General features: G+C 41.8%; 1 protein-coding gene across 10 annotated transcripts in view; it reads right to left on the reverse strand.

Annotated features, from left to right (window-relative positions):
- The window catches only part of ST7 (suppression of tumorigenicity 7), a 255,042-nt gene that overhangs the window by 27,308 nt on the left and 213,770 nt on the right, over positions 1–13,964 (reverse strand). For all 10 annotated transcript variants that reach the window (XM_043873360.1, XM_043873358.1, XM_043873363.1 and 7 more), the window contains one exon: positions 13,040–13,142. In XM_043873360.1, coding sequence (XP_043729295.1) covers positions 13,040–13,142 — 103 coding nt within the window. The remainder of the gene's footprint in view (positions 1–13,039; positions 13,143–13,964) is intronic.

Genomic DNA, 13,964 nt, shown 5'->3' on the forward strand with positions numbered 1-13,964 from the left:
GGAGATTTATACTGCAGCATGGTTTCAAACAAAATGTTGGCTCTAACCAAATAATGAAGACTAATAACAACAGTGTGTTATGTTTCTGGCCTGGTTTAAAGTGGTTGGCAAGATTAGTCCTCAACATGTGCAACATTTAAATTAGAAAGGCATGGAACAACATTTCACATCTTACTTGTCGAGAGAAGAATAAATGGAAAGGGCAGATCCCTATCCACAACTATGCAGAAATCAATTAGAATAACTGTAGCTTGCAAATCAGAGAACACTCCCTGCCTGTCTGCAGCAGTGCCTTGGTTTCAATTAGCTAGGCCAGCATTCTGCGCTATCTTGCCTGCCATCCTGCCTCTGACTTCCTTCCCAAATTCTCAAATCACATTGCACTTGAAGCACATGCTTCTAAAGGTTTCGGAAGCAACTTTTCAAAATCTATTTGTGTCAGAATCTTGCTCTCCTAAGCTCAAGATAGGAACATAACACATTAGCACAGATGAAGAGGAGCTGAGTGGTGTCTGCTTATGGAGGTCTGTGAGCAGAGGCTGGTTCACCTGTTGGGAATGGTGTAGGAGGGAGGTGCCCTGTCATAGGCTACCCCAGGTGACTGCTCAGATCTCTTCTGTTAAGGTCTTAAAATTCTATAATAATTAGAGTGAACATGATTCCGACATGTTTCCTTCACACAGATATTAATGCCAAACAGTCCATACTCCCTTTTTGGATTTTCAACACTGGTAACAGCAGAAGTCCTATGAAAATAACTGGCAAAAACATGGGATTAAAGAAAATGAGAGGGAACAAATTATGAGACTACAATACATTTAGATGAAGCCTATCATGTTCCTCATCCAAAATCAGGTAGTGGAAGAATATTTATTAGCATGAGAAAATGTTCATGACATATCACTAAATGAAGAAAGAACAAAACAAATGTATCATACAGATTGTGATTTTGGTAATACAAATGTACATGTAGTAATTAAAAGCATTGGAAGGTCACAGATTGAATGTTAATGGTGGAAAATACTTGATCTTATGGAGATTAATTTTTCCACTTTTTCTATGCTTTCCAAGTTTTCTGTAATAAGCATTTTAATATTTTCTGTCTCTCTACATATATATGTATGTGCATGTGTGTGTGTGTATATAATAACAAAACTATTTTCTAGACTTGCATCAGAAACATAAAAAGCAAACCACACAAACAAACAAGATAACCAGGAGATCAATTTTTCATGTCTTCAGTGCTCTGGTGCAACTGGCTCTGAAAGAGGCGTTAAGCTTAGAAATGATGTGTTAAAAACATCAGTAAAGGGCTCAGAGAATAAACTAGTGCTACAGTGGAAGGACTGATGCTGAAGCTGAAACTCCAGTACTTTGGCCACCTCATGCGAAGAGTTGACTCATTGGAAAAGACCCTGATGCTGGGAGGGATTGGGGGCAGGAGGAGAAGGGGACGACAGAGGATGAGAGGGCTGGATGGCATCACCGACTCGATGGACATGAGTTTGAGTAAACTCCAGGAGCTGGTGATGGACAGGGAGGCCTGGCGTGCTGCGATTCATGGGGTCGCAAAGAGTCGGACACGACTGAGCGACTGAACTGGCTGACTGACTGACTGAGAAGCCATGCTGCATATTCTGAGTTTCAGTGATGTCCACTCCCTGGAGTCAGCAAGACACACGCTGGAATAGAACAGAGATGCCTGAAGGGGACCAGGGCTTGCTCTGACCGTGCTGCAGCGGGGCCTCAGGTGTGCAGTCCTTCGCCCCGTCCCACTGCTCATTTGCTCCCTGCTCCCTTAAACTGCTGCTTGGATCCCGTCTCCACTATTCTGCTAAGAGACCTCAGACAAGTTATGTAATTTTTTCAAACTCAGTTTGCTCATCTGTTAAAACAGAATAATAAAAATACCCTCTTGCTGCTTTAACTTCTGTACACTACATAGGATAATATTTGCAAAGCATTCACACAGTTCCTGGCACAGGAGTATTCATTAAATAGAAGCTATTTTTTGCTAACCAACAAACAAATGAAGTATTTAAATTACTGTGGAGGGAAGTTGTGTTTCCTGTGGATCTATGTCCCACAGATGATTTAATCTGTTTCTCGATAAAACACTTCGGCAATTTTATAGCAGTAGCAGTTCAGCTAAAGAGAACTGGCTGCCAGGGGTCACCAACTGACCAGTACGAAGACAAGCACAAAGCAAAGCTGAAGTGCCAAATTCAGCCGGGTGAGCTGTAGTACCACCCAGGGGTCCTCTTCTCAAGCTCGCTGCTTCTTGCTGGTTCACTTATCTATTCATCAGCTACTTCGCTTCACTCATAAAATACAGCATGTCCACGGTATATCCCAAGAAAAGTTATGGGCGTGCTGTCCCCCAAGGGCACAGATATAGCAGTGGTCACTGTTATGCATACGTGCCCAGTTGTATCTGACTCTTTGCAACCCTATGGACTGTAGCCCCCCAGGCTCCTCTGTCCATGGGATTCTCCAGACCAGGAATACTAGAGTGAGTTGCCATTTCCTCCTCCAGGGGATCTTCCTGACCCAGGGATGGAACCTGGATCTCCTGCAGCTCTTGCACTGGCAAGCAGGCTCTGTACCACCTTGGAAGCCCATAGCAGGGGCCACAGTGTTCTCCAATGACACATGTGGGAGGACCCCATAGTTTACCCCAGGGGCACAGATATAGGCACATCCACAAGTCACCTCAAGTGCATGGACATGATCAGGTCAGGTCCCCACCTTGGTGACCTCTAATCTTTGTAGGAGTGTGAGTGTGTGTGTGTGTGTGTGTGAGAGAGAGAGAGAGAGAGAGAGTGTGTGTGTGTGTAAACATGCATGTGTGCACACATGTACAGACAAAGAAACAATAAAATTCAACATGATGACTGTCTTAGTAAGAGGCATATACTTAGTACTAAGGAAGCAAATGAGGAACACTGTCTCTGGGAGAGCTTCACAGAAAGAGGAAAATATGAGTCAGTCTTACTAAATAAACAAGAGTTTAACTGTAAAGATGAGGGGAGGCAGAAGCCACTGTAAGGCTGGGCCAAAGCATCACAGGCCATAATGGGTTTGCAGTCTTGAAGGGCTTGAGTACTAAGCTGATGGGAATGGCCAACTCTGATGAAGCGCTAACACATGTCAAGCATACTTATCTCAGGTACTCCTTACAACTGTGTGAGGGAGCTGATACTATTATTCCTATTTTACAGGTGAAAAAAACGGGCACTTTGGGAAGTTAAATAGCTTGTCCAGGGTTGCACGATTTGTGTGTGATGGAACCTATCCTGGAACTCAGGTTTCATGCTACTCTCCAGGGAGTGAAGCAGGAAACGTGGATGTAAAAGGCCTTGCGTGATTTGCCCCAGAGTACAACCTTTGCCCTGAGTTATTCTGTGGTTTTCGAACTGTGAGACCCTGAAAATTCTGTTTTGAAGAAAAAAAGAAACGTAACACAGAATGTGAAGTTAATGTAAAACAAAGCTGTGGGGGAATCTTAAGGAAAGCACCCAAGAAGGACTGAAGACTCCAATAGCTCCTAGGCAGAGTCTGAAAACCCCTGCAGTAGGCCTTGGGAAGAGAGTTGGTACAGTTTGTACCAAAGTTTCTCCATAAAGAAATGGGCAAGTCATGTGTAGCAGCACCAGATAGGGAACAGACTAAGGTTAGCAAAGTCTTAAAAAGCTCCTGTCCAAGGGAGGGCCGATGAGACTGAAGAGGGGGACTTCCCCTGAACTTGCCACCTGGCTGAGTCTAAGGATGAGAGAAGGTCTCAAGGTGATTGAGATATTTCTAGTTTAGGAAACTACCATAATGGGAGATCATCAGCTAAGATAAAGACACCAGAGAAGGAAGAGGCTTAGTGGTGGGAAGGAAACAAAAACAGCTGAAGTGCCTACAAAACACCTCTGGAGTGATGGCCTGAAGGGAGGAGTGAAGGCATGCTGGTCTGGCTGTGCGGGGAGCAGAGAGGCTGAAGACGCAGGAGTACACGAGGTCTCCCAGGAAGGCTTCCAGAAGGAAAGGAGAGGACTGAGGACCACCCTGAGGGAGGGCAGGGAGGAAGTGCTGCAGCAGCAGAGCCCAGAGAGGCAGCACAGGGAGAAGGGCCACGGAGCCAAGATGACCTCGATATAGAAAGTGGTCAGTGGGACCAAAGGCTGAGGAAACATCAGATGGGATGAGCGGGGGGAAGGCGGGGTTCTCGGTGAGAGTGTCCTCTGTGGAAGCAGCTACACTGCTTTTTGTTAAAGAGAAAGACCTCTTAGAAACTTTCTGTTTTTGAGAAATGTGGCTAAAAACTGGTTTGTGTTCATTTTTCCCTGGGTCCTATTTCCACAATACATTCTCCTTTCTCTAATCCAAAAAAAGCTTTGGAACAAAATATGACTCAAGTCAAAGAAACTTATATTGAAATAATAATATTTCTGAAATGTGCCATTGACATACAATATCATAGACAATCTGCCAGGGTATTCTGAGTTTCTGCTTCCATGCTTCAAGCACTTTTAAATGCTAAAACCCACGACACATTTTGTTTCCTAAATTCGATTAAAAAGCAATTTTATACTCTGTCAATCAGCTTTACTAAGCTATAAAGGGAGGATTACATTAGTGTTTGCAAGAAACAGAATTTCCATCACTATAACAAGGTCCCGTGGATACGCCATTAGCATATACATTTACCAGGATGCTTTTCCCCACAAACCTCTAGAAATCCCCATGAAATTTTAGATTAACATGAGATGAACTTTTCTTTTTAAAAAAATGCAAATTTTTAATGGGAGTGCATTTCTGTCATAACATTCTTCATTCTTCCCTCTACATTTTCTTACGCCTTTCCTTGCATACTCCTTTGTCATTTAAAAACTAGACCCTCACCTCAAAGTTCTGTGGCAGGCGCCCAGGCTGCCCTGTTGCTGACTAAGGGTCAGGAGTGTGGCAAGCCCCTTTCCGCCAGCACCCTCAGGATGCCTATGCACCCCCTTCAGGGCCCTGGAGGGGGCCCAGGAAGACAAGCCTGAGATTTAGCAGCACTGGGATTTGGGGCTAGATGAAGAAGAAAGTTTTTCCCCTTTGGTCCTGGTGATTTTTCTTGATTTTTCTCCCTCAACAGCTTCACCCACAGCACCCAAGTACTCCAACCCCCCAGGGCTCAGAATGGGTGTGGGGCCTCCTGTTCTATGGGTGGGACCTCACGAGTTTGGGATTGTCCTGTGGTGATGGGGATGGCTCCCAGGCTTCTGTTATTTTTTAAACTGTATTAAGAGGTGCCTTGGGGCTGCAGGGCTACCAGCCTTCTCGTCCCAGTTTCAACCAGAGTGATTCTACTTTTAATTACTTTGTTCACTGAGGATTCACATAAGATTGTAATAGGAGGGAAAAAACCTGTTTATTGCTATAAAAATAATAAATCATTATTAATTAGTTTGTTGGTGTTTGGTTTGGGAGTTTTTTGGTGGTGGCAAGTAGGAATGACTGTGCTAGAATAAGGGTACAAGGCAGAGGTCAGAAATGGGTAACTCTTAATCAGTCACAAGTGAAGGACTTAGCCAGCAGTTACAAACTAGAAATTCATGAAGACAACAGCTGCAGCCGGATCGTGCTAGAGCCTCTTCCAGGTCCGGAGGCTGAGGAGAACCTGTGGGCACTCCAGGTCGGGGCACTGTAGCGCCACTGTTACTCTCTCTGGCTATACCTCTTCAGACTATGGCAGTCTAAGAAGTATCATTAAAGTGTGTTTCTAAGCAGCCTGTACTTGTGCCCAGCATGCAAGTGCAGAAACAGCTGAAGGTACAAGGGAAGAGGCGATGAAAGGGCCAGCATGTACTGCACACCTACTATGTTCTGAACAAGTTACTCAGTGTAATTCCACTTACTTTTCATCAGCCTTATGAAGGCTTTATTCTTATCCCCATTTTATCAAAAAGAAACCTGGTGGGGAGCTAATTAACTCTTCCTTCCCATACTTCCCTCTGGTCTTGTGGACAGGAAGTGGGAACTCTTGTTTCAAACACTTTTGAACTCCTCCAATAATATTTGATGAGTCTGCCTACTTATGTTCATACCCCTTGCATCATCATTGTAATTAACGTTTTCCCAGTAATAACAGGAACTTTACATACTGGGCCTGACAATTCAGACAAGAAACATACATGGCTGATGATGTTCCACGTTACTAGCAGTGGCAAAGAAATACAAAATAAAAGAACAGAATTACATGTCTGTACTTAATAAAAATCATAACTTCTATATTCCTTCTATTTTTTTTTTTTTTTTTGGTTTTAGACAAACTGCTCCATGCTGGTGAGAGTGTGATAAAATGGAAAAGTAAGAGTCACCAGCTGATGCGAGTGTAAACTGCTATAATTTTTTTGGTAAGCAATTCAGCAATAAATATCAAGAACCCTGAATGCTTCTATATGTTATTCAGTCATTCTTATTACGTAAATTTATCCTAAGATAAATTTAATAATCTTAAAAACCAAAAAAATCTTTATGCCCAAAGACGTTCACTAGTTGAGATGACTTCAAACTGATGTCTACAATTAGAGAACACAAAGAACAAATGATTCTCTTCAACAAATGGTGCTGGAAAGCGTGGATATCCACATGCAAAAGAATAAAACTATACCTATATTTTACACCATAGGCAAAAATCAACTAAAAAGGCATTAAGACTTAAACACACAGGGTCTTGTCAATGATGGCTTGGATATGATACCAAAAGCACTGGCAACAAAAGCAAAGTAGACAAGTGGAACTACATTAAAATGAAAAGCTCCTGCATACCCAAGGAAACAACACAAGAGGCAACCTATGAAATGGGAGAAAATATTTGTAAACCATATCTGAAAAGAAGTTAATATCCAAATAAATAATGGAACCCCAACTCAGTGAAAATGACCGGATTTAAGAGTCGGCAAAGGACTTGAATAGCCATTTCTTCAAAGAAGACATACAATGATCAACAGGTACATGAAAAGGTAACGTCATAGACCATCAGGAAAATGCAAATCAAAGCTGCAATGAGATACCACCTCACACATATTACATTGGCCACTATCAAAAAATTGAATATGACAAGTGTTAGCAAGGAAGTGAAGAAACTAGAATTCCTGTGCACAGTTGAGGAGGGATGTAAAATGGGACAGCCAATATGAAGACCCCTGAAAAACTAAAAAATATGATCCAACAGCCACACTTCTGCGGATTCATCTAAAAGAACTGAAAACAGAATTGAAGAGACATTTGCACTCCCATGTTCACTGCAGCATGATTCACAGTAGTAAAGAAGTGGAAACAATCTAATTTTCCATCAATGAATGCATAAAAAAAGAAAATGTAGTGTGTACATATAAACCCACATACATACCATACTGGAATATTGTTCAGTCTTAAAAAGGTAGGAAATTCTGCCTTGTGCAACAAAATGGATGAACTTGGAGGACATCATGCAAAGTGAGAAAAGCTAGTCACAGAAGGACAGATAATACATGATTCTACCTGCATGAGGCAGCTAAAGTAGTAAAATGCATAGAAGCAGAAAGTAGAATGATTGTTACCAGGACCTGGGAGGAAGGAGAAATGATGAGTTGCTGTTCAGTTGGCATAAAGTTTCAGTCACGAAGAAGAAAAGATTCTAGAGATCTGCAGTACTACAATGGGCTTATAGTTAACAACACTATGCTTACACTTAAAATTTTGTTAAGAGGGTAAATTTTATGTTATATACTTTTTATAATGAAAAAGGAAGTAAATAATCCAGAAAATATTGTTAAATTTTTGAAAGCACGTGGCTAAAGACTTGGACTTTACTGTGAAGCTAGAGGATAACCATTTTAAGGTCAAAGAACTCTGAAAATCTGATGATCCTCCCCAAGAAGGAGTAAACATACCCTGATTCCCAACCATAAGATTTTATTTAAGACTGTTTTCTTTCTGCCTTTTTTCTATGCATTTTTTTTAATACTTAGGAATCATAATCACACAGAATATTCATATTTTTGAAAATTAACATGGGACTGTTCAGTTGGAGTATATGGTTGGGAATTAGGGATGTATTTACTCCTTCTAGATATGGGGGCTTCCCTGGTGGCTCAGTTGGTTAAAAATCTACCTACAATGCAGGAGATCTGGGTTCAAACCTTGGGTTGGGAAGATCCCCTGGAGAAAGAAATGTCAACCCACTTTAGTCTTCTTGCCTGGAGAATCCCATGGACAGAGAAAAGCCTGATGAGCTACAGTCCATGGGTCGCAAGAGTCAAACATGACTTAGTGACTAAACCAGCACCACCGTGACTAGATATGAAGGGATTACGAATGATTTCTTTACTCTTTTCTCAAATATATATTTAAAAAATTATAATACAACTATGGAGGGAAAAACCATACCTAATGCAGCTTGACTAAACCAATAATTTAGTCATTTTTTGGACACTTGTCAAAGTGAAATTTATCTTTAACACCCTGAAGGAGTGAATGCAACATGCTCCAAACCAAAAATGTGTCTCTTCACAGGGAGAGCCTTGAGATGGAGGTATGGCATACTAAGAGCACATAAGCACTCATTAACTTAATCTGTGTAAAGTAATGGATCACTGATAGAAATGTACCCCTCCTTGTCAGGCTGAGCAAGAACAGGGCAGGTGGGAAAGCACATCTGTAGGGAAAGCAGAAGAAAACAACTGAAGCTAAAAATCCATTAAACAATAGGTAGCAATACAATGTAACAATACAAGATATAGAACCTAGCTGGCCCTTCACTGGTCCAGCATTACATGGTGAAGGACAGTGAAGCCTGGCGTGTTGCGGTCCATGGGGTTGCGGAGTCGGACACAACTGAGAGACAGAACAACAATAACGTGAGTGAAATTTTCTTTAAAAAACAGAGAAACTCTTTAAATTCAAAACCCCTATTTTAAGCACAGTGAGTGGGAAACTCCTCTAATGACTTAAAGCTTTGTCTTTTTGAACTGTGTACCCAGGTCTTGAAAATCACCAGCATGATTAAGATCCCAAGACCCCTCATCAAACTCAAAAGAGGTGACCAGTAGGCACATGATCAGTGTGCTGTAGTGAGAGACCAGAGGGGAAGAATGATTCTGGGATGGGGAGATACACACTTCCCAGTGGTGACTTATAACGGTGGGGGTGAAGGATGAGGAGGATGGCCTATTGGAACGAACTAGGAAAAAATGAAAAGACAAGTTGGATTAGATCATAAGCAGTCCTGAAGAACTATCCAAGGAGTTGACACCTTCTGTAGGGCTGGAGACACAGCTGCACTTCCTCTGGAAGGGAGTAACACAATTTGATGGCAGTATGAGTCTATGGGGTGCCTCCTCCTTATACTCTGCTGCAATCTAAAGCTTTAGAAATCATGTTTGTAATCAAACAACTTTGAGGCTCCCCTTCAGAACAGAAATCCACAACTTTGTACTATTGTTATTTATTTCTCAGTCCTGTGGTGTGGTTAGGAGCAGTACTCTCTATTCTTCATGTTTGCAGGTGAAGAGAGTTCCTAGGAATAACCCTCCTGGAGTAAATAACTAATACTTATCACTGGAAGTTGAAATATTAACCATTCTTACTGGGGTTGGAACTAAACTAGAAATCTATGGAAGGCAATTCATAGTTATCATAGTTGATATTTTTTCTCTTTCCAAGTAGGTTATAATTGGGTAAAACAGCATGTATATACTGAAAATTCCAGGGGTAGGCCACTGAAAACTTCTTGTGAAAGAGAAAAAGAAACTATGGAAGTAACTAAGACCCTGAAGAAATGTGGACTGTCCACAGGAATTGAGTGCCTTGGGAAGGGATGTGGCTGCCATCATTTGAAGGTTCGTGCCTAGGCTGGTCTGCCACCTGGTGGGATCTGGCGGACAGTGGAGGGAGATGTTTAAGAGCTGGATAACCCAGAATCAGTTCAGGCTCTGTCATTTACTTGTGGTATAACCAACAGCAGATTACTTAACCTCTCCAAACCTGTAGTGCCCTCTTCTATGTGGCAGGGATAAAAGTATCACAGTGTCATTATGAAAAATAAATGAGATGGTATATGTGGTTCAGTTAGCACTGTGCTTGCCACATAGTAAACATTAACAGACACCAATAATAAACATAACTTTCATAGTATCATGAAAGATTTAAGCTTAAAATCTGGCAGGTGTCCCACATGACATTTAAAGCCCCTTCTTACTAAAAGAATCTTAAGTGTTTACATCCTCCATTGATGTCTCATTAGAATTAAGGCTATTCTCTGCCTGAAAAGGCACCCATACACACACACACACACACACACATATGCATGTGTGTACACATGCACATTTGTGTGTGCATGTCTACTAAAGTATTAGGAAATAGTCCCAACAAACAGAACATGTATAAAAGATATTACTAGCAGTCTGCATAAGTACACATGTACCAGAGGTTTGTGATTAACTCTGCACATAGGAAATGGCAACCCACTCCAGTACTCTTGCCTGGAAAATCCCATGGACGGAGGAGCCCAGTAGGCTACAGTCCACTGGGTCGCAAAGAGTCGGACACGACTGAGCGACTTCACTTCACTTCACTGCACATGAGGTCAGTGATTCATGGGGCTTTTTCCCCATAGAAACATCAATAATGAGGAGGATCTGGAAACAAGTTTTCTCCTCAGCACAATCATCAACAAAGCAAAGTGGTGGAGAAGCACTTTATTCCCATGCCCTACTGATTTAATGACTGGAAGCTAGAGTGAAATCAAATATTCTCAACTTGTTCTAATTATTTTCACTTTTATAAGACTTCTATTTTGAAACTAGAATACTAGTTGACTGAGTCAAATTCTTCCATGGCAGCTGTAAACCATTTCTTAGGGCTCTTACTACTCTTCTGGAGGCTCAACCATTTAAGACCATTATCTAGAATTAAATGACAGCTTCAGTTATGTCTAACCAACAAGCATTGTTCCAAGGATTGCTGCAGTTTTCTAGCTTGTGTCTCAGGATGATAAGGCTTAGGCTGGTATAACTGAAAAAGTTAAGACTCAGGTCCCATACTTGAAGAGTTGCCAATAAGCCAAATATCAATAATTTTAATGATTTACAAACATATGGTACGCTCAAGTATTTTCAAAGAACTTCAAATATATTATCTCACTTGATCTTTATCACAGAACATAGGAGAGGCTTATTATTTTTTTTTTTTAGGAGAGGCTTATATTTTTATCTTCACTTGGAAGACAAGGGAAAACTTTGAGTTCAGAGATGCTAAACTCAAGATCCCACAGCTAGTGAATGACAGAGTCAGAACTAGAACCAAAGTTTTTGTCTCAGAATCTAGGACTCAATTGCCCAATACTGTTCGTAAAAGAGACTTATGTGTGCTTATAAAATAGCTATGTAGTTAGAGAATGGCATTCAATAAATATTAACCGATGACCTAAGTTTACTGTAATTCAGGATAATATTTTCATGATTAGTTTTACATTTTAATTAAACTTGATAATACATTTTTAACTTATCTGAAAAGATATTAAATAGATACATATTTTATACCACCCTATATACAATACCTAAGTCTACAAATACTACGCTGCTCATTATCTACTGAAACTACAGTGGATAAATACATCCTTCTGCAAATGTGGCACTGTGCACCCCTCTTCAATTTCCTGTTTTGTGAAAAGATGACCATGATCTGAGTTAAACCTTAAGAATAATAGAGATCACCTATCTCTGTCATTCCGGAGATCAACAAAGTAAATTAAAGCAGGTAACTCCATAAGTCATCACACAGGCACACATACACACACCCCAAACCCACCCTTTTGCTACAGTACTGCAACAAAACAAGAAAACAGCCTTATTTCGTCATTTTTCACCAACATAAATTTTCATTACACATTCTGTCAAGAAAATGGTCTCGTTGTACCTGATGTGAACTACAGGAGGTTTCCTAGAGATCAAAATGTGCTTTATAATATCCAGAAACAGAAAATGGCCCTCAGCAATAAACCTATCATGGAGCGGGTACTCAAATACAGGTAATTCATGAACACACACTCTCCTTCTGAATAAAGGATTATAGAAATATCCTCTGCCATGATTTGTCTCCCTTAAAATCAAATTGACAAAAAATACATGGGAAATACTGCATATTTATAAATTGATCACTCTTGTGCTTAATAAGACAAATATTTCCTATTAAAATAGCAGTCACAAGTCATAAGAAAACTACTCCATACTGTGAGGTTTTCCTCATTATTTGCTGGCCAATACTGATTAATTATCATTTACTCATGGGCTTTCCTGATAGCTCAGTTGGTAAAGACTCTGTCTGCAATGCAAGAGACCCTGGTTTGATTCCTGGGTGGGAAAGATCTGCTTTGAGAAGGGCTAGGCTACCCACTCCAGTACTCCTGGGCTTCCCTTGTGCTCAGCTGGTAGAGAATCTGCCTGCAATGCGGGAGGCCTGGGTTTGAACCCTGGGTTGGGAAGATCCCCTGGAGAAGGGAAAAGCTATCACTCCAATATTCTGGCCTGGAGAATTCCATGGACTGCATAGTCCATGGGGTCGCAAAGAGTCTGACACAACTGCATGACTTTTATTTCACTTCACTTATGGAGACCCAGAATTTCATATTAGTCATTTTTTTTTACCACTGCTATTCACAGCAAGGTTCATTTCTTGAGTTTGTTCTAAGTAAGACCATAACTGATGATGTGCAATTCCTATCAAATGCACATCCTTGGGGATCTCCATATTTTGCCAATTTCAGGCTTCCTGACCTGGCTTGCCTAAGCTAGATCTATCAATTTACCTTTACTATAAGAAGCCCGAGAATGGGCCCCAAAGCCTCTTGAATGTAGCTTTTGCCTAAAAATGAGGCCAATAAGCATAGCCTATGCAGGGCCTCAACCAAAATTCATTGGTTGCAATTCAGTCTTTTTAGAACTGGGTGTATTTAAGACATGACATTGTGGTCACCACATACTCTCTGCTCTCATAACGAGCTCCTACGGGGATTCCACCGACTCACTTTTGGCACGTGAGGATTGAATTCCACAGCTCTATGAATGGCCTCTACCGCATTCATCTCTGCTGTGCTCAGCCCCCGCCGAGAAGCAGCCTCAGGAGAGAATCTGAAAAGCAGAAAGACAAACACCATCCAGTTGGGACCACTGCTTGGGCATTAACCCGGAAAGGCATCCACACATCAAGGGCCCAGAAAAACCACAGCGAGCCAAAGGCATGAGCTCTCCAAACCTCCACTGCATCAGACCTCTGAGAGACCCTTCAGACAGAGGCCAACAAAAACCCCAGCAGAAGCAGAAAGCGTGCTTGTGTCTAATCGCGAAAGGAATTCAATTCAGCTGTCAAGTCTCTCTGTCTAAATAGCTAATCTAAGTTTTCTAGGAGGTACCTGCTTAGGTCAGGGGAGGGGGGAGGACTGACAAGGGCGGACAGTGTAGGAAAAAGAGAAAACTAGGTTACAGAAGAGCGCACTTGGTTAAAAACAGAACTGGGGAGAATTTTAAAGGAGGCTCCCAACCCCATGTCAGTGCTGCGATGGAGGGTTAAGTCTTGCAGCTTCAGCAGCAGGCGAGCCTGCTGGGGGCCGTTCCGGCAGGGGGCGTGTGCATGCCCAAACTGCGGGCAAGACACCTGCCCGAGTGAATGAAAAAAACCAGACCATGCAATCTCTTTCTCACCTCACACCCAGGGCTAACTCCAGAGCTGTGCTTGGCAGGCAGACACCACAGGGGAAGCTGTGACAACCCTGGCCCTGCCCTCCCAAGCTGGAGTCGCTGTGTAGGGAGAAAAGATGTTGCAGTAGGTACTGGCGATCTACAGGATAAAAAAGAATGAAAGAAAATTACTTCGGTCTTGAAGTGCACACACACTGAACAGCAAACCTGTCTGACACAGCAGAGGCTGTGTTCTTTCCCTGGTATCTGCTTTTC

This window comes from Cervus elaphus, chromosome 18 (genome assembly GCF_910594005.1).
Source record: "Cervus elaphus chromosome 18, mCerEla1.1, whole genome shotgun sequence".
In the NCBI taxonomy this organism is placed as follows: Eukaryota; Metazoa; Chordata; class Mammalia; order Artiodactyla; family Cervidae; genus Cervus; species Cervus elaphus.